The following is a 24,043-nucleotide window of genomic DNA, read 5'->3' on the forward strand; positions in this document are numbered from 1 at the left end:
GACATTATGGCGTAATGGATGATCGGATGGAAATTTTAGAAGCACGACCAGCTAGTTAAGCATAATTTATTCTTGAATGACAAATTTCATAATACATAACTGTAGGAGACTAATGGTGCTAAACGCGTCCCATAATTTTAGATATGCAATTACATTTTAATTAATGGCGAATAGCTAGCAGAGGCTGAGCGATACGCTGTCAGCAGGCTAGTAGGGAGGCGATAAAGGAAGACTACGCAGTTATTAGCTGTTTATACAGGATAGGTGCACAAAGTACAAATAATCTTTGATTTGTTACTTTAGGGTTTTAGTTCCATTTTTCAAGCAGCGTTATGTAATTTCGAATGATCTCGAATTTGGGAGAAAGGATGACCTTAGGGGGAGAGTACCAAACCTAGCATGTTAATTTTTGAGGTCCCAATTATTGAATAGTGAACTATTTATGAATTATAAACTATTTATCAACTGTGAACTATTATTGCATTTCAACAAATCATCAAAATCCTATTTTATTTATTATGTATATAACCAAAATTTTGTATCTAAATCTTTATTTGTATTCTACATTATGCATTCTACATTCTATGTACGTACCATCAAAATTTCCGTTAATATTTATATGAATTCTATCAATGTATGTCAAGTATATGTCAAAATTATGTATACATCAAAATCAAAATTTTTATTCTAATATAAAATTTTAAATAATCGTGGTCCCACTGAGTGAGCAATAAAGCTGAAAGTCTTCATGACGGCACAGCTGCTCACCCAGTGGTCTCCGGTCCCAATTATTTTTAAAGCAACTATCGTATTTTGTTACATCTTACATATATATTATTTATGTCATAACATCAGGCCACCTTTCCAATTATTGTTTACTTTAATACAGTTAAATTTCCAAAAGCCTGTGTTAAAATATTGGATCAGAAAATTTGCTTAAAAATATTTACCCGAAATTTATATTCTTTCTTGAAATACGTCTGAAGTCTGTCGATGAAAAGAGCAATTATCACGGAAGAAATATTAAGTGTTGTTTTACTATTAAACACTGTACTAAAGAGTAAAAGAAACTTACTTAAGTGTATTTAAAGAGTAAAACAATACACTTGTCGATTTTAATGACGAGATTGAATTATTGGACTTTATATTTTAGATGCAATACTGATATCTAAAAATTTTGAATATATTTAGATATCCAGATTTTTATTCAATGAATACAGCATTTCCTTGATGTAACAGTTGTGGTTACTCTTTGCCTAAATCTGTGTTATCATGCAGCCATTTTATATATTTAGAGACTTTTACGGCAACAGTAGGGTGACCCTTCTCTGAACAGTCTGTATTCCCAAAAGAAACGACGCCGACTTGCACCCAAATATCATCCTTCAGTTTGGCGAGATATGGACCACCAGAATCTCCCTGGATAGAAATATAAAGAATATGCAAACATATGAAAAATATTTAGAGGAATGTACTTTTAATTAAAGAAACATAAGCAAAAGAAAAATTCTGAAGCAGAAGAAGGTATGTCGCAATATTTACAAATTTAATGTTAGGTTAGGTTATCTGAATAGGGCAAAACCACGAGGGGTTTTTCATTAAAAGAAAGGATGCCTTCGTAAAGGATTTTGTGAGGGAAACTGGTTAATATTCGCGTAACATATTAGAAAAACCCGGAAAGCCGGTTATGTTCGAAGCCAAAGCATGTCAAACCACCAGCAGTCGTTGGTCTTATCCATTTGGCCAGTGTAGAGTTACAAATTTAAGAATTAATTATAAAGATTAGTAGAGAAGAGAACAATTAAAAAAAACTTAGATTTAATTTGTCTTATTTTAAAACACGAAAAGAGGTGTCCGCCGAAAACATCGTAGAGGAAACAACGCAGAAAGAAAACGTTGTCATACAAAATATCTTAGAGGAAAAGAAAGCAAGATGAAAATATCGCAGTTCTAAAACATTGCGGTATAAAACACCATTATCGAAAATAAAGCGGCTCAAAAAGAATTCAGTTTTAAAATATCGTCGTCCAAAATATCGTGGTATAAACTAAAGCACCTACGAGTCATCTTATGACAATAAACTCGCAGACAATGTGTTTTTCAGGCTTTAAAAGCTCTAAATGTGTTGTTACGAATTTTGTACATGTGTAAATAATTTTAGTGAAATTATAGTACCGTTCTGTATAATGTAGCATGAAAGAGACTAAGCTTTGTTAGGAAAAAAGAAAAGAACACAAGGGTAAGTCTATTTAACATTAAATGGCTATCTCGTAAACTGGCGCTGGTTTTGGCGATTAAATTTTGTATTCAAGTTTGGTAAGAAACTACCAAAAATTGCCATACTTGAAGACCATTTGGCGACATTAGTCCGATCCCTGTATAAATAATAGATACTGTAATTGAATAACAAATTGATCTCTATGTGTAGCTGTAACCGTACCCGGCATTTAGATGTAACTTTAACCGTATATGCGTTTCAGTAATTTCGAGAAATGAAAGGCACCAGATTCCAGAGACTTCTCGGCGGCCGGGTGAAAACTACACCCGGCCGCCGAGACCGAAGAGAATATGTGCTGTCAGGAGTTGTTTAGTTGAGCATGAGTTCGGAGTACTGAGATACCTTCGTGTTTGCTTCTGAAGCAGAAGGTATGTAGCATTATTCCCAGCTTCTCTGTGTAGATTCGCTTTGCATTGCGTTGTATTTAACGTTCTGAGTAGTTTGAAGTATAACTACTAATTGTGCTCTGTGATACCGTGAAGAGCTGCGCGCGTATTATTGTGGAAGGTTCCAAAACTGTGAAGTGTTCTTTTGGTATAATCAGTTTTATCAAGTTATCATCGATTCTCTGTGTATTCAATCTATTACGAACCCGTACGCACGCAGCAGTATATTCGCATAATGATTTGTGAGCGCAAGAAGTAATGAGGAATGTTTTTTTTTTTTTTTTTTCATGTTTCTGAATTAATTAAGAATTTTTTGTTAAAAAAGCAAGAAAGAAACTTAAGCATCAATAAAGACTGAAAGTGAGTAAGAAATTAATGCTACGTAATACAGTTAATAGAGTTTTAAATTTATGTATTAAAGGTCATTATTTAATTAATCTCTTTTTCGTTCGCCATGTCTTCGTTTGTAACACGAAAAACTAACCTCCGTAAATTCAGAAAACAGACGAAACAATACGTTATAAATTAGCGTTATAAACTTACGTTAATTAGAGGAAATTTACATTATAAATTTTGTGTTACAAATTACGGCTTTCTATATTCAGCCAAACAGCTCTGTTTAGTAATTTTGCTTCTTAGTTATTGACTTGCTTTTATGTAATTGAACTTTTCGAAAGAATCATCTTTTATTTACCAATTCATCCGCCAATTGTTTAATTTATTTATAGTCTTCATCAAAGGAAACTACCTAAATTTCTTCATCTTTTTTTACCCAAGTTTCTTCTCAGTCGTTAAAAAAAAAGAAAAGAGGCCATGCATTTTCAGTTGCCTTTTTACCGCTCGTGAAGTTATTTTTCGCTATTTCCCATTCCTTTTGATATCATTATCTAGCTGCTAACCTAGATCTACGATTTAATTTTTGTTTAGGACTAAAATTTGCATTTCCGTGTAATTCACAATTTAAAAATCTATTTTTAAAAAGGTTTCTTTATCTTGTTCTCGACTCATCGTTACACACTTTTTAAAGTTTTGAAACACAGCTAATACAGAAATTTTCCAATTTAATCTTTCTATATATTTTACTGAATTTGTAAAGTATATTATGTTAATTTACTAGTTATTATCATTTCGAGCTTTACTATAATTTCTTCCTCCTGTATTTCTCACCAAAATGCAAATTAGCTTAGAAAGTATTTACGCTGATAGTTTTGTATTTTAGATAGTATCTGGCAATCCCGCCTCGCAGTAAGGATTCTTTGCCAAAAGTGATATTCTGACTCTGGCATTCTCTCGTTAACCAATACTTTAACCTTACCGCTCGCGTTTGAATTCAATTATTGACATTTTGACTTCATTTGAACAGTGTTCAGTTCAGACTAAATATAAAGGTTATTTAAAAACTTCTATTGTATTTATGTGTTTTTAAGACATAATAATAACTCGCTAATTTGTAGGGTCTACAAGACTAGACTTCAATATCCAGATACTAAAGCTATGTGATGTGCAGACGAATTGCTTTCCTTAAATTTTTAATCTTCAGGTGTTCACACGAACATTTCTAATATTTTCATCCTTTCAACTGATAATACTAGTAAAAACAACAATAATAGAAGAATTAAACATTTAAATTTAAAATTTTTATCTTCTTTCAGTTTTCTACAGGTGTAACATGTACACATACATGATTTATCTTTTTCCCACTCTCATCGTTCTTTAATTCGCCAGCTCCAATCTAGTCTTCGTACAATTAAACTAGAATTAGCAAATGAAAATAAATTTGTTGCTATGTAAGCACTTTTTGCACGAGGATCCGAGCAGTAAAATCGCTGACTACTGGTAGTTTGCTCTAGGTTAAAATCCTGGCTAAACGGGTTGGCTGCATAACACGCTTTACTATTTCCTTCGCGTATAACGTGATTTTTATTGATGTTATATTACGGGAGGACTACGAGTTATGTTAATTTCTTCTATGTGTAACGTAAATGTAAGTCAGCTTTCCATAAGAAACTTTCTACTAGCAGCTTTTCTTTTAGTGAGATAGCTGTCGTTGCTTTATCATAGTTCAAGTAATCCAGTTCAGGTTATTTGAACGTAACAAAGCACACGAGAGTTATCTGTCTAAGACTCATTTCTTCGTAGAGGAACATTATAAGAAGTAAGAAACATTGCGAAAATCACACAGGCAGTCAGCCGATTTCCTTGGTTAGAACTTAGGTCAAACCGACAGTATTTAGTAATCTTAAACACTTGGCCAATGATGAAAAGGAAATGCAATCGAATCTACCTTTCACCCTTCCCCCACCATATTTGAACAGTGTTACATGGGAGTTTTTTATGTTTTTTCCCATGTGTATAGTGAAGAAGCCGGTTTCCCTTAGAAAGGCCCTCCATGAAGACATCCTCCCTAGGCAGATAGATGCTTTGTCGTATGCAAACAAAGTAATCTAAGCACTTGACGACGCGCTTTCTTTCAATAATGAATACGAATGAATAAAGGAAATATTTTAATGTAAGTAGTCATATTTTATTAAGACGTAATGCAATTTGGACCTAATCGATGTTATACGAGTTTCAGTTATACGAACTTCATTGCTTGCTGCCTGACTTGGTTTGGATGAAAGCGATGTGACATTTACACAGTGACATTAGATATGACACGAGACAAAATTTCCAGGTGGTTCCTGAAGGTAATTGTTATGAAAATTTGATAGAACTTGGCAAGTTTCAAATATTGTTGAAGTATTGATCAAAAATTAAGAATACATGTTCTTTGAACAAAGATTTTTTAGGGGAAGAATTGCTCTGAGGGACAAACCTTTATAATTCAGTGAATTAAAGCTGTGCCTAATTCATCAGCATGGTTTGAAAAAGTATTTTTAACAGTTTACAGTCAATAAAAGTAAAATAAGAAATGAATTACGATCATCATTGATAATTTGAGTCCTCCAGATAAAAGAATAATTGAAACATTCATCAACTGCAGAGTTAACTAAAAATAAATACTTATAGCTTTTTCTATGTACGTAGGGTCATCTGTGTGCAAATGGAATTTTTAACAATATAAATTTAATTATGCATTAATTTAAGCATTTAAATTAGGTCAAAATCGCTTAGTAAACGAATACGTATGTTTAATGCTAGAACTACGACTGGTACATTCCTTTATAATAATTCATAAATTCTGGTCATGTCTTATATAAACCCAATAGGGATGATAATTGCTACAGTAATTGTTAATAGTAAACAGAAATCACGTGAAAATTATGATTATTAAGTAGTGGTATTTTTTAAGACAGATAATGAATATAAAGACTGAAAAGAGAAAAGAAGGCTAGATTTAAAATTAAATGTAATGTTGGATAATTACGCTGCATGAACCCTTGCCACCTCGTTGCTGACCAACGCAGATAAAATTATCAGTTACTTTCGGGTAGAAAGTCTTGCATTCTTCAAGCTGTATGACTGGAATGTTCACTTCTTGCAACACGTTCTCGAACTCTCCACCTATACAAATATATATATATATATATATATATAAAAAAAAAAAAAACATTATATATGCTTCCTAGACAGAAATAGAGTACTTATACCTGTTTGAATACGAAAGATGCGATTAATCCAACGAAATTAGTTCTTTTACGAGTCTTTTTTTCGTTTAATTTTTTTATTCATATTTGCATTGCGGAGAAACCAAAAATTAAGGGTAATATTCAATGCGAAATATAGAATAAATTCACACATAAGAGATACCTGCATTTTTAAAAGTGTTTAAATGGTACAACGATGAGCATTTTAAAAAAGCATGGCAAGGGTAAAATCAAACAATCGTTTTATATTTAGGTCAATACAATGTTTCAGTTTACTGTACAAGAAATAAAAAAAAAATGTTCATCATTTTTTAAAATTCTTGGAGAGTAAGCAATTTCTCTTATAATTTCCTTCCGTCTTTTATTACAACTAATATAGGAGTAAAGCAGAGATAGGATGCTGTAAATTCTTCAAAATTACAGTGCTACTATACAATACCACAACAAACTAAATATTTAAAACATAAATTCCTTTACTTTCAAAGCATTTTCAAGTATATTACATAGCTTGATCTCGAATTTGGTGCATAAAAGAGCATTAAAATTTGAAATGAATAAATTTTCAAACTTTATTGTTTTGTTCCTTATTCGTTCAAATTTTACGTTTACTAAAATAATTCGAGTAAGAAGTGAATAAACGTAAATGTTGAATTAAAATTAAATGTAAATGGCGAAACAGGTCTTACGAAAGTGTCTAACCTTGCATAAGTTTTTTATAGTTTCAGCCCAGTGTTCGAGCTGAAAAATTGCTGAATGATGGTAATTCGACCTAGGTTCAAATCAGGGCCGAACGGCAATGCTCAAAGTTTCTCCCATTTGTAACATGAATATGATGAGCCAGTTTTCCTTAAAAGCTCTCAGCAAAGGCAACCCTTTTCTTTATATAGATAACCTTTCTTATGTACATAACCTAACACTCCCGAATTTCAAATATTACAGTTCTTAAATTTTAATTTTTCATTTTACTACCAGTCCTTGACATCAAAAACTGTTTGCATTTTAATTTACCTCAACAGACGGGATATAATGTTCGTTGCTTTTTTAATTTGAACCAATTCATATAGTGCACTTTTATATATCAGAACACAAAAGGGAATGTTTTGGTTCATCTACTGGGAATTGAACTTTACAAATATCACTTTGCCTTTTCTTTTATAACTAGATGTTAATTCCAATTTAAAAATGTATTTCTCTTTCTCGTGTTTTTTAATTTACTGCATATTAAAAGTTACAAGAATGAATTTAAAATAAATATAAAACAGAAATATTAAAATCACTCTGGCAGGATAAAGAACCTAAACTAAAAACAAAATTTTGATAAGAAGTAAAAAGGAAAGGAAGGATTATATTACAGTACAGATCTTTTAAGATAAAAAAAATATTACACAAGACGTATTCGCGTACAAGTGAGTATAAATAATTTTGTTCATTCCTCCAAAAAAAGACGTTTCTTTGACATCTCCGTGAATTCTTCACGTAAATTCCTCAAGAACTGAGCGTGCAGTTTATTCGAATATCAAGGTCAATGACTTAGTGCATGGAAAAGGCCCATGAAATATTCGCTTTTATAAATGTATTAAAAACAAAGTTCAACACCAGTAATGTCAATGGATTGCAGTTAAGTGAATTCCCCTAAATGAAAAAAATGTTTTAACTTCGGCTTTGGGCTCAATAGGAGGCAGTGAATAAAGATGAAAGAAGATTTATCTGACTGGCATTATCTGGAAAACTACTCTGACTTTCAGATTACGGAGAATACCGCTTTCAGATTTACGGAGAATTGCGGCGAATCATCATCAGAAATTTTTCAGGATTTCAAAAATTGCAAAATTTCTGAAATACCTAGATTACCATCTTCAATGGGCAGTTTAAAGAGGAACACAAGAAAAAGATCAATATCTTTGCCTTGACGAAAAAGGATTCGTATACTTTATTCCTACCTTCTGATTACTTGATCCCTTTCAAAATGGAGCTTAAAGCATAATTTTTAAGTATTAAAGCAAGTTGTTGCTTTTGGTCATCAGCCCTTTAAATTGGCTCTTCGAGAATGCATTTCAAGAAAAGAATGCAGCTGCACTTGTTCTACTTAACTACTAGCCGTATTAGTCATATGATTCGTTAAGAGTGTAGTTCACGAGTTATGATTCTTAGTGGGGGCCAATACAGGAAGAGTATGCATCTCGAGCAAAGAAAATTATCGAATGAATATGCTTCTATTGAGTAACATCACCCAATTTCTCACTGAGTGTTTTTATTTCCTAAGTCAGTTTAAAAGATAAACAAACATGCTTCTTAAGAACTTACCTGTATATTTAACAGCATGGAAGTACGGCGATAAGCAGTAAAGTGATCGACAATATTCTACATTAACAGTACAGTAAGAGACATACAGTAATAAAAAATACAGATACAATATTCTTTGATAGTTATCATAGCATTGCCAGGCCATTTAAAAGTATAATTTAAGAAAAAGTAAGGTACGAATCACCGAGAGCTGCCTCTATAATTGTTTATAAAGAGATACGCTATCATTTCTGTCATAAAGTATTCTTGATCTATGACAGATAGTGCTTACATCTGTTAAAGAATATTAACAAAGTTTGAAATATTTTTCCAAATCTGTTAAGTTACATCTTGAAATAATACCTATGGAATGGTTTTATGAGTCCAGGCCCAGCAAACTGCATTACTTCCAAATGTTAAAATAGTATACTGGATCGACGAAGTTATTTGCGGAAAAATGATACCATTTCACCAAGTTGTTTCTTAAACTTTTTGGCTGTTTCATGCAAATAAATACTTCCACTGCTTTAGGAACATAATTCTTAATGACATCGTATTTCTGAAAGGAGCACATATAATTATCATCAGCTCGAAGTGTTCTGAAGTGGTTTCTTATTGTGTTTTAACCCTTATTTTGTAATAGCGGGTCGGTGTGTACCGTGTTCTCAAGCGTTTCTTAATGTTTGATATTTATAATTTTTGCTACATATTAATGCAGCAGGAATTTTATTTGCAAATTAAATAATAAAAATCACCAGAAGCAAAAGAATTGAAGCGCTTTTTAGCATTAGTTTGACTACGTATTGCTGTTTAGTTGTGATAAGCTTTGTAATATGTGTAGCGCACTGCGTTCAATTAATACAGCTTTATAAAACAAACAGTTTAAGGAAAATTAAAATTCAAAAAATAATTAAAATCAAGAAAACTGAATTTTATAATTAAGAATGCTAAATTTTTTCACTCTATTCATTCGAACAATATTCCGAAATAAGTATTGCAGACGCTAAGAGAGTTTCGACGCCGCTCATTTCATAAATTAAGCTCAGAAATTTTATCTTTGTTTCTCTGTCGAAACTTATCAGTTTGTTTTATATACGCTCGTCACATAAAAGATTTGAAAGTCACATCTTTAAGAGGTGCTAGAACATGGCAAAAGGAACAAATTTTGTTACACTATGTATAGTAAAATGCGAAATGTGAATATGGAAACATAATAAGTACAAGAGATATGGAGAACCATTGTGTAGTAGTTAATTTTATTCCATATTTCTTTTTAATACACTTATAATTTTATGTTTAGGTCAATTTCTTCATGAATTAATCCTATTTAAGTGCACTGTTATTCAATTACCTTTTCAATTTTCCTTGATTTACTTTCAACGCATATGTTCGCACATAGGATTCGGGGATTTCCGGCGAATGCTAGCAAACCGAGCTGTAAAAACAAACACTAGCTTTGTATCTAGAACAGCAATGTACAAGCCGCGAATAGAATCCATTTCAATTAGACCCTTCAGGGAATGACAATATAAAAACAGCAGCGGTGTTTGAGACCTTTCAGAGCTTTTTTCTGACCGCCCAGGAAATGACAAATGAACAGCTGCCATATCTCTGACATTTTAAACCTCCACCTGGCATTCCGAGTTGCCTTGCTTTCTAAAATGATCTGAAAGTACTAATTTGTGTCTTGGAACAAAAGTGATCACAAGAACATATATTTCACTGGTGAATCGAAACGCAATTGAAGTACCTTCGAGATATGAGACTCGAGATGACGTTATTAATAGCAACAAATTTAAGTCATCAGCAGTATGCGATATAATGGAAACAAACAAGAATTTTAAAGATGGTTTCACTTTCCCTGGTAAAATTTCTGATTACTAGGTAAAATTGCTGATCTTCCAGTTATAATTTCCAAATTTAATATGGACTGAAATAAGCATTAAAAATTTAGGCATTACTAAAGTTTAAGGGAATATAAAAGGCAACTTACTGCTCTTCAAGCATATGCAATTCCAAATGCTCTAGATTCTAGAGTCTAGAAGAATCATCCGTATAGAAAAATCATCCACTTCGAAAACATTCCATAACGTTCAGACACTCTGATAAGCCAAGAATAGTAGCTGATAAGAAATTGCTTAAATATATTTCGGTAGAAGCTATCCATAGTAATTTAATCGCTCAAGGCATTTCAAGTACAAAGCTGAAACCTATGCATAAAATAATGAATGGATAAATAAAATTCTTCTAATTTATTTTGAATCTTGCAGAAGAAACAACGATGGTAAAAAGATCCCCAAGATAATGCAAGTTCTTCGTCTAATAGACACCTGTAAAGTATATAGCATGCTGCCCAAATAACAAAGTGCAATCCGACGTTCATTTTAGTCACGGTTCATCAAGAATGATTGCAGTTTGTATGAAATTCACTGATCTTCATACAAATCATGCATGTGACCAGGAAAACGAAAAATGGGAACAATCAGAAGGCCAATTACAACGGACCACATACTTCACCCTGTACTTCTCTATGCTATTCTGTGACCCATAAAAATTTCAGCAAAGCTAGAAGGAGTGAGGAAATTTCTAAACTAAATGAGTAAAACACGTTTCATTGTTGACAGAAACTGAATGTAACTCCATATCAAATTCCTACAGAAGCAGCAGCTCTGACCCCAAGAAATTTATCCTCTAGGGTTCTGATTTCCCAGTCCTCAGCCTAAAAGAGAGAGCACATCCAACATCAGCAAGGCAAATAACAAATCCTCAGCCACAGAAAAGAAAACTAACAAAAATACTCTCAGTCAGTCATAGATTCTTTCAGATATGAAAGGGATAGGAGAAAAGCATTTTTTCAAGTCCTCAAGGACATCTTCATGAAATTAAAAGAAATTCTGCAAATATTCCAAAATAAAAATTCCTGAACAGGTAACATTTAAGTAGGAACCGAACAATGAATTGCAGCTTAAATACCACCTTCTTTAATGTCTCCGCTTCCAGCACCAGTAGAACAAAGTATCGTGAGCCCGTGATTATGGAGTGCTGAACGTCACTGTGTAATTAAGTCTAGCATACAAACTTAATTCCTATAGAATCTGCTTGGCATCGACATATATGGATTACTACTCATATTATTTCAATATTTTTATTATTATTATAATTGCTGGAAAATTCTAATGTTTATAATTAAACTAAAAATTTAAAAATTAAAAATAAGATAAAGCGCAATAATAAAAATAGAGATTATATTTGCATATTTAAATAATTTATGTGCACTTTAAATTTCAAATAAAATGTTTCATTTCAGCGTATGAAATACTATACTTTAGGCCGTAAGACATTCGCAAAATAAAGTAATGCTTATTGTTAAACCTCATCAACATTTGAGTTCAAAAGACGAATTGGAAATGCTTGCTGAGCAAAATCTGGGATTTTAATGCATCTGATTTTAAATATAAATTCCAGAATGTAACTGCACTTGCTGTTCCTGTGGTTCTTATGCGCAGAAAGGGGTGGTAGAGAAGAACATTAATCTTATCCCAGAAAAAAAGTTTTCGGATCACATAAATGGCTAAATAAATTCTATAATGTAAATGAATCTGGCATAGTTTTTTTAAAACGTTCCCAAATACTGACAACTCGGCGAAACCATTGATTTCTAAAGCCTTGTAGACATTAACAGACAATATAGAGATCTAAAGAAGGTTCGAGTAGTTATTTACAGAGAATTTCATGCACGATACCTAAGAAATTTAAACACAGTTTATATTATTTAGAAAAATGATAGGACAATCTATGATCTCAAATTAAAATGAAAAAAATACAGAAAACTATGCTAAAACAAGAAACGAAAAATAGACAAAATATAAATTAATACTGTAAAATGCAATATAAATAAAACTATACAATAACTTCACAATACAAGCAAATATTTTCATAAATGCACTTAAATTGCCTAAAATTAGTGCATTTTTGATGAACATTCAATATGCGAGGAGAATCTATCGAACTATTAAAAATCTGCTTACCGGAAGACGTGTCTCCCCATCCAGTAGTTGTCACGTGGTTGAAGTCCGAGTCTTTCAGATCATGTGAAGGCAAACACACAGGACGGACTTCTTTACTTAATTTTACCTCTTTTTTCAGATGTAGCAGAGCGATATCATTATCTGATTTGTTTGTATTATACTCTGGATGAATGAGAATTTTGAGGATAGAGTATTCTACTCCATCTTCTAATGTATGGGCACCAGCCAAAATTAAAAGATCCGACGGATCTCTGTAAATAGATTATAAAAACATCTAGTATGCACTTAGATTAAGTGTAAATAACGCACTAGTAATTAAATGTAAATAAATTAGAGAACTGAATTTGTTAAGGCATATGAATTCGTTGCGATAATCCAATAAATTTGAAGTTCACATGAAACTTGAAGCTATTTTTAAGTTTAGAGATTGAATATTTAAAGAAAATTCATAGCTAAAATCCTTAATAATTATAAAGTGTCTCATAAATAATTTATTGTTAGGATTTGAGGTAAATCGGGTAATATTGTAAGGATCTTAAGTTTTACTAACGTTTATTTTATTTTAAATCTTTACTATCACTTCTTATTTTCTACTTCCGGCCAGAATTAAAAGCGTTAACTTATTTATGCAAAATTTGTCTGGCGAACGCCAAGTACTTAAGTTGTGGCTTTTTGCTAAGCGAGAGAGAGGAAGGAGTTAGTCGAAGCAGGCCGCTTACCTTAGAAGTTTTACTCAGTTGCTCGTTGCCTTCCAGGCCAGAGATTTAATCCTCGTGATAATTTTAAACGTATTGTAGTGTTAACAGTTCTCTGTACTACATACGGCTTCCTGTTAATATAAGGCCAATCTTCCACGTTTATTATTCCAAATTTAAGTTAAAGTTTAGTTATATTTTTATATTCTTATGTTCAGACCACAAGTAGTTGGTCTCTGTATTCCGAAGTACGGAAATTATTGTAAAGAGTGAAAAATAAAGGGTTCTGTATACCCTTCCTGTGTATCTTGTCTACTTCCCACAGTTATTGAACATAGCTTTAGTAAGCTCCCTGTTCCGATTTAGATCCTTGCATGTTCCCAAAGAAAGTAAGACGGAACATTGAACCTGATAGTGGCGCCCAACGAAGAAGAATAACCATGGCCGAGTTTCAAGAAGAACCTGTGCTGCCTGCAGAAGCGGCTCAGAATCCAGAAATGCCAGCTGCCGCCGTGGAAGGATTTGGTTACATCGTCCAGACCATGCGCGCTTCGATGAAACCAGAAGCAACATTTAATGGAAACTCACCGGTAACCAGTTTTTTGGAAAAATTGGATGACCACTTCATGCTCTACCCCGTGCACGAGTTTCAAAAAGTTACCTTAGCTACCAGCGCTTTGAGGGGCCAAGCGCTTAACTGGTTCAAATGTATAGGCAGAAGTCTCTTGGGTCAAGCAGGAAGTCCCACCTATACTTACGAGAATTTCAAGACTGCCCAAGTAAAAGCCTTCCCTGTCGTAAGGGATCGTGCAAAATTAGAAACGGAACTTTTCAGAATATATCAGCAAAGAATCGAAAATCTCTCAAGCTTTATTTTAAGAAAAATTCACGTCTTCAAACTCTTGTATGGAAACCGTCCGGATCCTGAGATAATTAAAATGATTTTGCCGAGGTTACTTCCCCAAGTGCAAGATTTTATTGAATTAAGAAATCCGACTACACTGGAAAAGTTATTTGAGCTAGCAATCCAGTTTGAAAGTAGAAGAACGGCGGACATTGAAAGAAGACGCCAATATCAACAACGAAACCAATTTGGTGCGCCAAGACCACAGCAAAGTCAAGCACACGGCTACGGAAGCAAACCAAATCAGTGGGCAAGGAAACACGAGCATTCAAAAACAGCCGGCGAACGTCGACAGTTCAATAGCAATCCAGGAAAAAAGTCTCAAGGCCAGTGGAAAAAGAAGGAAAGCATGGGAATGAAAAATGATTTAAACTAAAACGGATTTCTGCTGACGGGAGGGTGCGGAAATCCGAAGGCCAAGAAAACCCCTCTTCCTTCAAGTTAAATACAGTAATGGTGAAAAATTTGACTCTTCCGAAGATTGAAGTGTTGGTGAATAATATCCCAGCCACCACACTCCTGGATACAGGCGCGCAGTGTTCCTGTGTGGCAGAAGATTTTTTTAGGAAGTAGTTTCGGAAATACCGCATATATAATTCGGATAATACGACAGTGTTAGCGGCGCAAGGAGAAAGATGTAAGTGCATAGGTAAATTACCGCTATACATCCGTATCAAGGACGAACAAGTAAAGGTTATGTTTTTTATAGTAAAGAATCTGCAAGCACATATTATCTTAGGAATAGGTTTTCTTTCAGAGGCACAAGCAACGCTGGATTTTAATGAAGCGTCCCTTAAGCTGACGATGAAACCAGTTCGAGAAGAAAAGGCTGAACCGCCGATGTTAAACCTTGACCACCTGCCTAATGAAGAGCAACGAAGAATCTGACAAGTGGTAAGTGAATTTGCTTCGTTATTTAGTGATATTCCAGGATTTACTCAGGTTACTAACCATAGTATTGACACCGGAGATTCAATGCCAGTTCGCCACAAAGCATACCGGTATGATAAGAATAAGGAAAAAATTATAGAATGGCATATCACCGATATGCTACGTAAAAAGATCATAACGCCCATCTCAAGTAGTTATGCTAGCCCGGTGGTTTTATGTAAGAAAAATAATGACTATCCATTGACACATCCAAAAAGGTGGCGATTGGCGATCGACTACCGTAAATTAAACTTTATAACTAAATATCCGGTATATCCGTTACCTATTATTGAAGAAATTCTAAGGAACATAACATCGACCAAATATATGACGACTTTAGACTTAACGACTGGTTATTTTCAAATAGGGGTTAGGCCTGAGGACGTGCCTAAGACTGCTTTTATAACCAAGTCTGGCACTTGTGCATTTCTGCGTATGCCGTTTGGCCTTTCAGGGGCACCGGCAACATTTCAGCGATGTATGGACATTGTGTTAAGGGCTGGTCTTGGAAAGTCCACATTTATCTATTTAGACGATATCATTATTACTAGTGATAATCTTGACCAACATGTACAGGATTTAAGACAGGTGTTTTCTTTATTAAATGAGGCCGGTCTAAAAGTTAATGTCGAAAAGTGCAAATTTGCAGCCCCTGAATTAAAATATTTAGGTTCGAAAATATCTCAGAAAGGAATCGAGACAGACGAATCAAAAATAATTGCTGTACAAAAGTATCCGACTCCAAACACGGCGAAGAAGCTCTCTTCTTTTCTAGGACTTTGTTCATATTATAGGTCCTTTATAAAAGATTTTGCAGCTATTGCTGAACCATTGTTAAAATTAAAAAGGAAAAAGGCAAGATTCTCGTGGACGGCCGAAGCCAATAGTGCGTTCGAAAAATTAAAGCAAGCATTAACGCAAGCCCCTGTGTTGAAATTTCATAAAAAGGATGAGAATTTAGAAATTTCAGCGGATGCTTCGGATTATGCGGTAGGAGCGGTACTTTCACAAAATCAGCAGCCCGTGGCATTTTTTAGCCGAACTTTAAATCAAACACAAAGAAACGATTCCGCGACCGAGAGAGAGGCACTTGCAGTTCTGTTAGCAGTGCAAAAGTTCCGAGTCTATTTTGGAAAGGCGCCAATAACAGTGTACTCTGATCATGCGGCGGTAACTAGATTGTATTCAGGGAAAAACTTATCCCCAAGGTTAATAAGATGCACTCAAGCTACAAGAATATAATCTGGTAATAAGCATACCCCCGGAAAGGAAAATATCGTAGCAGATGCCCTATCCAGAATTAAAATAGATGAAGAAGGTAATACTGTAAAGGTGGCAATGCTTACAGCATGTACAATAAATTCCCGAGAAACTGTAATAACCGAACTGGGTAAGGATCCTGAGTTTGGAAACATTTATGAGTATTTAAAGGATCCTGAAAATTTTAGCCACCAAGATACTGTGGCGATAAGAAATAGGGCGGCCCATTACGAACTAATAGATGGTCTATTATTTTATACAAAAACTACGAAGTCCAACAACTAATTTCGACCTGTCATACCAGCTAGTCTTAGATTAAATATACTGCAGGAGTTACACGACTTCCCATTAGCTTCTCATACTGGTATTCGAAAAACCATCCAACGCGTACGCGAGGCAGTTTATTCTGCTGAGCTGCAAAAGTTAACAAGGGCGTATGTCCAGTCCTGCACAACATGTCAAGCAGTTAATTATATTAATTTCCGCCCGGCCGGGTTTCTAAATATCATTAAATCCGAATTTCCAAATAAAATAATTGGCATCGATTTATTGGGCCCTTTCCCAAAAAGTCAGTTAAATAAAAGTCGGTATCTCCTTGTTATGGTTGATCATTTTAGTAAGTGGACCGAAATTGTTCCCTTAAAACGAGCCTCCGCGAAATTAGTTACTGATTCTATTTTAAATAAATATATTTTAAAATACAGGGCGCCCCTAAACGTTATAGCGGATAATGGTCCTCAATTTGTAAGTAATATATTTGAAGACATGTGCCAAAAACTGGTACAACGGGCAAAACTCCTGCTGAGTTATTTTTAGGCAGAAAGATTACAACGCTGTTAGATAAATTATTTTATGTGCAACAAAGAGCCCCAGAATTTAAAATGGGTGATATAGAAAAATTAATTAAAGAAGCAAAAAAGAATACTGAAGTAGCACAGAGAAAACAGAAGCTTTATTATGATTTGAAACGATGAGGAGTAACTTATAAAGTAGGGGATGAAGTGTTAAAAATTAAGCATTCACTTTCTTCAGCACCAGAAGATAAAACTGCCAAATTTTTTCCACGATTTGAAGGACCATATGTCATAGAAAAAATAACTCACGCTGTAGTGGTGTTAAAAGCCAGAAATGGTGACACGTGCTCCGCAAACATTGATCAAATAAAACCCTACTATGATCGTAATAAAATGCAAATTTTCAAAGATCTTTTGCAGGATCCGGCACGGCAGACACGGCAGGCACAAGCTCCAGAGCTGGAACAACGTCAAGCACAAGGACAAGTCATTAGGAGGCAGGAGCAATTGAAAAGAAAGTTTCCCCGTTGGAAAATTGAAGGTAACAAGAAAAAGAAGCCGTTCCACCGTCCAGAAAAGAGAGCTCACGAACACCCCCAGAATGAAGAAGGGGGAAGTACGACGAATGAAAAGAAAGCCAGGAGAAATAACGGCAACTATAACCCGGCTGCCAAACGGAAGATCTACTCATCGGACAGGACTCTCCGCAGCAAATGTCGCCGAACTGCGGAAGGGCCACCAGCGGCGGAGGAAAAGATACAAGGAAAATTTGAACGGCCAGCAACGAGGTCCAAGCAGGAACGCGAAAGAAGTGTCCCGGTTCCGCCAAGACCAGCTGCCATCAAACGGCCAAGACCACAGGCAGAGGCGAAAAAGAAGGTATTCAAGGGTGACCGAACTGGAGAAAAAAGAAAGCTTCTAGAGGAAGGCACTGAAGGGCGAGCCCGCACAAGAAGGAGGATAAATCAAACGAGAATCTGCGCTACCTTCCAGGACTGGGCTCAGAAAAGAATGTCCGAATATCACAAAGATAAGTAAAATTTTATGTTACTTTGCAAACTTAAGTTAATCTTTCATTCTTACTGCAAGTGGCAGATTTCAAGAAGTTTTACCTCATGTGAGGTCTACCTTTATCGCCAAAAAGGCGAGAAATGAGTTGTTACCGATTTTGGTATTATGTTTTTCAATTACTCGCGCGTAAAACTAAAGTTGATGTAACTTAAATATTGTAAAAGTTATTGTATAAATTTTATTTAAAACATTCTGTCAAGAAAGAAGTTTTAGTCTGAAAGACTTTTTGAAATGTAGTATTTCAATGTAGAAGAATTGGCACTTGCTGGGAAAAGAATAGAAGTTAACAATGTACTACTAATGTATGTTTAAAAATGCGTAAAATTAGTGCCATGTTAATATGTTCTTACATACAATGTGATCTGTTATTTTAAATGTTAAGAAATACTGTGATATGGTAAAAGTGAAAGTAATGCCAAAAAAAATTTTTTATTCGTGTGACTGTAAAAAGACCAAATTATGGTGAATATGTGTTAAAGGTTGAATGAATGTAGTTAGGCTCTCTGACGCTACACTTCAGAGTTAGCCACTTTCAGAATAGTACCTCAGGGTTTAGATTTGAAGATAGGGTGTGTTACGAGGTCTTGTCATGTTGAATTTTAACACGTTAGTGTTTTGATTGTAGGAGGCAGTGTTGAACACGTATACATAAACACATTCGTGTTTGGTGTTCTTTTACAACACATGTCAGAGAGCACGGGGAGAGATAATTAAAATAGTCATGAATGAAATAAGAATGTTAAGAGAAATATAAATATGCATGTTACTTGCCATTTCATTGTGTAACATTTCATTAAACTAGTTTTCCTTCCAGATCTCTGGAAGGAACCAGATTTGAATAAAAGCTCCTGTTTAGATGCAGTACAGATGAAAAATTGGGTGTCCATGGAGCTGCTATTGTAAAAACAATTTTTTTTTTTTTTCTAGTTTCTAGTGAGAAATGTTTGTAAAAGATTGGCCTCGCGTTAGATTCTAGAACTAAAAGTTTTCAACAAGGTCGTTTTAGACCTCAGTTTCAAACTAATTAACTCTGGCGGGAAGTATGTAAGGATCTTAAGTTTTACTAACGTTTATTTTATTTTAAATCTTTACTATCACTTCTTATTTTCTACTTCCGGCCAGAATTAAAAGCGTTAACTTATTTATGCAAAATTTGTCTGGCGAACGCCAAGTACTTAAGTTGTGGCTTTTTGCCAAGCGAGAGAGAGGAAGGAGTTAGTCGAAGCAGGCCGCTTACCTTAGAAGTTTTACACTGTTGCTCGTTGCCTTCCAGGCCAGAGGTTTAATCCTCGTGATAATTTTAAACTTATTGTAGTGTTAACAGTTCTCTGTACTACATACGGCTTCCTGTTAATATAAGGCCAATCTTCCACGTTTATTATTCCAAATTTAAGTTAGAGTTTAGTTATATTTTTATATTCTTACGTTCAGACCACAAGTAGTTGGTCTCTGTATTCCGAAGTACGGAAATTATTGTAAAGAGTGAAAAATAAAGGGTTTTGTATACCCTTCCTGTGTATCTTGTCTACTTCCCACAGTTATTGAACATAGCTTTAGTAAGCTCCCTGTTCCGAGTTAGGTCCTTGCATGTTCCCAAAGAAAGTAAGACGGAACATTGAACCTGATAATATGAATGAAGACATTTCGATAAAACAATCAAAACGAATGCTTTTATCCCAATCCAATAAGATTTCCTTGGAACGAAATGCTTACCATGCTCAACGAATTTTTTATGAAGCTATGTAACTCGGTTTATTCTTATATTTGAAAAAAATCTAGCCTATTATTTAAACATTTAGGTGACCTTATTTTTGAAATATTCTCGAAGATTTAAATTTTTTGCCTTTTAATGATCTTTGAGTTTATTTTTGTTGAAATATATGTCTAAAAAAATTTGCACACCATTTTGTTCTTAAATAAAGCTACAAGACTTCCAGACGACACTTTCGTGTCGTGTTTGTAACTAGCTTTTTATAGATGCACAGTTATATCAGTGTTTCTAAATCTGAATGGTGTTGCCCTCCAAAATGGATACATGTTTAATTGCTTAATTTCAGTGACTGGTCTTGTGTGTTAGTGCTTTTAAACTCTTATAAAAAATGCTTTACAAATTAGTATATTCTTTTTCTTCGTCTTCTTTGTTGAACAGTTTTCCTAAGCTTTTTTTTAAAGCATTGTACAACTTAATTATAAATTTTGAAATAAATTTGTTTGATCACTTCCCCTAATTATCATCACAAATTTTATGTCATATGGGAATAAATGTCTTTTATTACTACAATCTAAACCTACAAAAAATGAAGGAGTAAAATAACTTTTTTAAACTTACTCGTTTTCAACACAGTGGGCAGCTGTCAGAACATACTGACGGCTGATGAGAGTTGCTCCGCATGAGAAATATGGGTCACCTGAAGACGGTTTCTTCATAAGCGCCAGCTACAGAGCAGAGATAAACGTTTGAGGACTACGCCATTTTATAATAAAAATGAATAAACCACATTTTTATTTTATTAATAATCTAAATTTTGATACCTTGAAATTAGTGTTAACGGGAGTGTTTGCAAATAGAATTTAGCTTTCAAAATTTATTTAAATAGAGATTTAAATATGATTAAATTACTTACCTATAAACTAAATCTAAAATAAAAATAAGAAGTAGTAGGCGCAGATAGTTAGCTATCCTAGAGAAAAACCAAGTTAGATATCCAGGTTTTGCTCTAGTGCTCCGACAACTAACCAATATGATAAGAACTATATTAATGCCTTTTATTATTAGCAACAATTTCCTTTGTTGCAGAAGAAAAAAAAAACTTTTCTTATGCAAAACTTTTGAAAGCATTTTTACTTTACGTAAAGATCTTTTTTTATTAATGCATTATAAAGAAATATTGAACTATTTGTACAGTAGCATTTGCGCAAAGATAAAAAGTTTCTTTAAGAATGTTATTTAATAAGATAGCTAAAGAACCATCTTTTATTTTAAAAGTTATGCAATGATAGTTCATTATATTGCAATACGTTTCTACTTAAAACTGACGATATATACTGCTGGGCGTTCAAACTGCTACGCCATGAAAGAAAGTAGTTTCCAAAATTGAATTTATTTAATCTTCTTTTTTAGCTTCTTTTCTTAATATATGCGACATTTTTAAATATGCCACACATATTAAATTTTTAAGTAATTTTGATCTGCAAAATATGCATAAATCAAACATCCAGCTCTTACAACGGTATCATATGTTATATAATTGAGCAAGTAGTAGATTGTAACGTTACTATTACTTTACATAAACATTTATTTTATGATTTAGATCTTTTCTGCTATTTCTCCTTTCCATTTCCCTACCAGAATGCAAATTCAGTTTGAGAGTGTGTAAGTACAGATTTTTGGATTGTAAGAGCGAGCCGTTTCTCCCTCTCGAGGCCACATTACCAGGTTTCGCAGCTCTGATAATATTGTAATTTCTCGGTTTTGCGTCATTGCTGCTGACATTTAAATTCCTACGCCTGTGAGACGTTTGAGCCAGCTTTACTTTAAATCAGTTGTAGAGGTTTTGGCTACTAAGTTTAAATCTTAAATTTGACTTACTTTAAGTTACCTCTCTGCAAGTGGTGGTTAAGCTTTGCAAGCCAGAGAAATTTGTTTTATTTTCAAATTCTAATTTAATAAAAATGTTTGTTTTAAAACCTTTTCAAGACTCTGTAGATCTTTTGAGACGAAATGATAATTCGTTCCAAGACTTTTAGTATTTGGTACTAGTTTATGTTATCCAAGCAAGTCCAACTCTATAAGAGTTTGGATGGCGATTATGGGTATTGCAGCACATGGGACATTAATGTTATAGCAGAATTCTTTTGCTGTACTTGCTGGGTAGTCATGTAATGCCAGTCTCTCTGTAAGTATTGCCCAAACATTTAAAATTTTTCAGAGATCTGGAAAAGCACTTGCCAAGGAAGCATTCTCACATCTTGTATAGAGAAAATGTTGTACAATGTGAGCAATGTGTGGTCTCGAACCATCTTGTAAATAGTTGAGCGAGAGGGTACGAAAATCTAAGATCTCACGTAAATAAGGGAGCTCTTTAAAATACTGGGTAAGCAGAACTAAGTGAAAGGAATGTGTACCAAAAAGCACTCCATAGTCTGAATCAAAGTCCTGAGCGTTATGACGAATAAAGAAGCTTTCAGATATTACTTGGGAACTGATTCTTGCACTGTAGCCTTAAGAGAAGCCGAAACATGGTCGCTTTGCTCACACTCTATTGGCGTCGCAGACGTTATCGCAAACGAACCTGTCAAACTTAATGATATGCAACATATTCAGTTCCCTACACAAATAATTTAGAGCGATTCTAGAAAGATATCCATCTTGTTGGATGATAAGTTTAGATCTCGCAAGTCGCTTTCTATGGCCCTCCTGGATTTATTATTGCAAACTGTCATAACAGTCAAGAGATCTCGACTAATACGAGCAACAAGTGCGTGCTTCTAGAGTCCTCATTCTCGACAGGCTATGGTTTACTCGCGGTCGAATTCTGAGATGTACCTGTTATGAGTTCCTTCTTCTTACAAGAGCTATATTACGACTTCCTATTACAAAGAACGGTAAAAACTCTTTTTCTAAATGAATTCATTTCCTAAATGAATAATCGGGCTTTCTATTAGCCGTTTTATAATACTTCGGAATGTCATTATACTTGCTTGTTTAGTGGCTTACATAAATATAAGAAAATTCATGTTCTATTGTCACAGAAGGTGCAATTTAAAGGGCGAGCCGAGCAACCGGAAAATTAGAAATGCGTCGCTTGAAAAACAATAACTTCTTAAGTCATGTTTTTACGTGAGATTATAAAATCATAACCTCACGATCAATGTCAGAGGAATTTAGTGTTCTGCAAGATAACTGTTACTAAGCTGCTCGATTTGTGTCATTAATAATGATCTTACAGTTCCTCTGAATTTCTTCAAACATAACAAGGTTGTAACCATAACAAAGGACAACAGAAAAACTAAAAAGGCCTGTCTAATTACGTTTTTAAAATAATAAATAGAGAGAATGTTCGGAAACTCTCAGAGAGAACTAATAAACCAATTGCTCGTTTTCTTCATCCAATGAAGATGATTATCCGAACTTACCTCTGAAACTCACAAGCTAACTTAGTACTGCTTATATGCATTTAAACATTTGATTGTTCATTTGCCATTGATATTATTAATAATGTTTTGGGCGATTATTAAGCTTTGATAGATTATTAATGTATGTATTAAAGTTCAATATTGCAGTTGTTTAGAAGATTGAACATGCAACACAAGCACCACTCGCTACATTTATGATCATTGAAATAACAAGGATACGACGCTCCACAAATACAAGTAGAAAACAGCAAACTAATAATATAATAGTAGAAAACAGCAAACTATATCACGCACACCTAACCTAACAATGCAAAATAGAACAATACTAGTCGCTCCCACGCATTGGGGCCCACCAACCAAATTAATAAATTATAAGCTCCTGAATTTGAGCTTTTATTCAGGATCGGAATTTGGAAAAAAAAGTCGGGGCATCACTTAAGAAGTAGATTTTTAGTGTCTTAGAAGAGTGCAGGTGGAATGGTCCTGTTCTGGGACATCGAAGTTAAGAGAACGGTGCTAAGCTAACTACTTGGTATTATAGAGATGAGGCAACAGGCGTTGGTAAGAGGCTGAGTTGGCTTCTAGTGAATTATTAGAATCAGAATATTCCAATCAAGAAACAAATTCGCGGTAAATCATGGGATGCATTTTTACAAACTGAAAAGAAAATTGAGCAAAAGTCCTATTTTTC

General features: G+C 34.1%; 1 protein-coding gene across 4 annotated transcripts in view; it reads right to left on the reverse strand.

The window, feature by feature from the left end:
* Positions 1-580: 580 nt before the first annotated feature.
* LOC118193893 (clotting factor B-like) overlaps positions 581-24,043 on the reverse strand; it is a 55,174-nt gene continuing 31,711 nt past the window's right edge. For 3 of the 4 annotated variants that reach the window (XM_085819769.1, XM_085819768.1, XM_085819770.1), the window contains 4 exons: positions 20,546-20,652; positions 12,563-12,813; positions 6,032-6,168; positions 581-1,419 (listed from right to left, as the gene is read on the reverse strand). In XM_085819769.1, coding sequence (XP_085675895.1) covers positions 1,246-1,419; positions 6,032-6,168; positions 12,563-12,813; positions 20,546-20,643 — 660 coding nt within the window. In that variant the 5' untranslated portion in view covers positions 20,644-20,652 and the 3' untranslated portion in view covers positions 581-1,245. The remainder of the gene's footprint in view (positions 1,420-6,031; positions 6,169-12,562; positions 12,814-20,545; positions 20,653-24,043) is intronic. The other variant, XM_085819767.1, reaches the window with a different exon arrangement.

This window comes from Stegodyphus dumicola, chromosome 7 (genome assembly GCF_044657685.1).
Source record: "Stegodyphus dumicola isolate Sdum_Otavi_A_Nest chromosome 7, ASM4465768v1".
NCBI lineage: Eukaryota > Metazoa > Arthropoda > Arachnida > Araneae > Eresidae > Stegodyphus > Stegodyphus dumicola.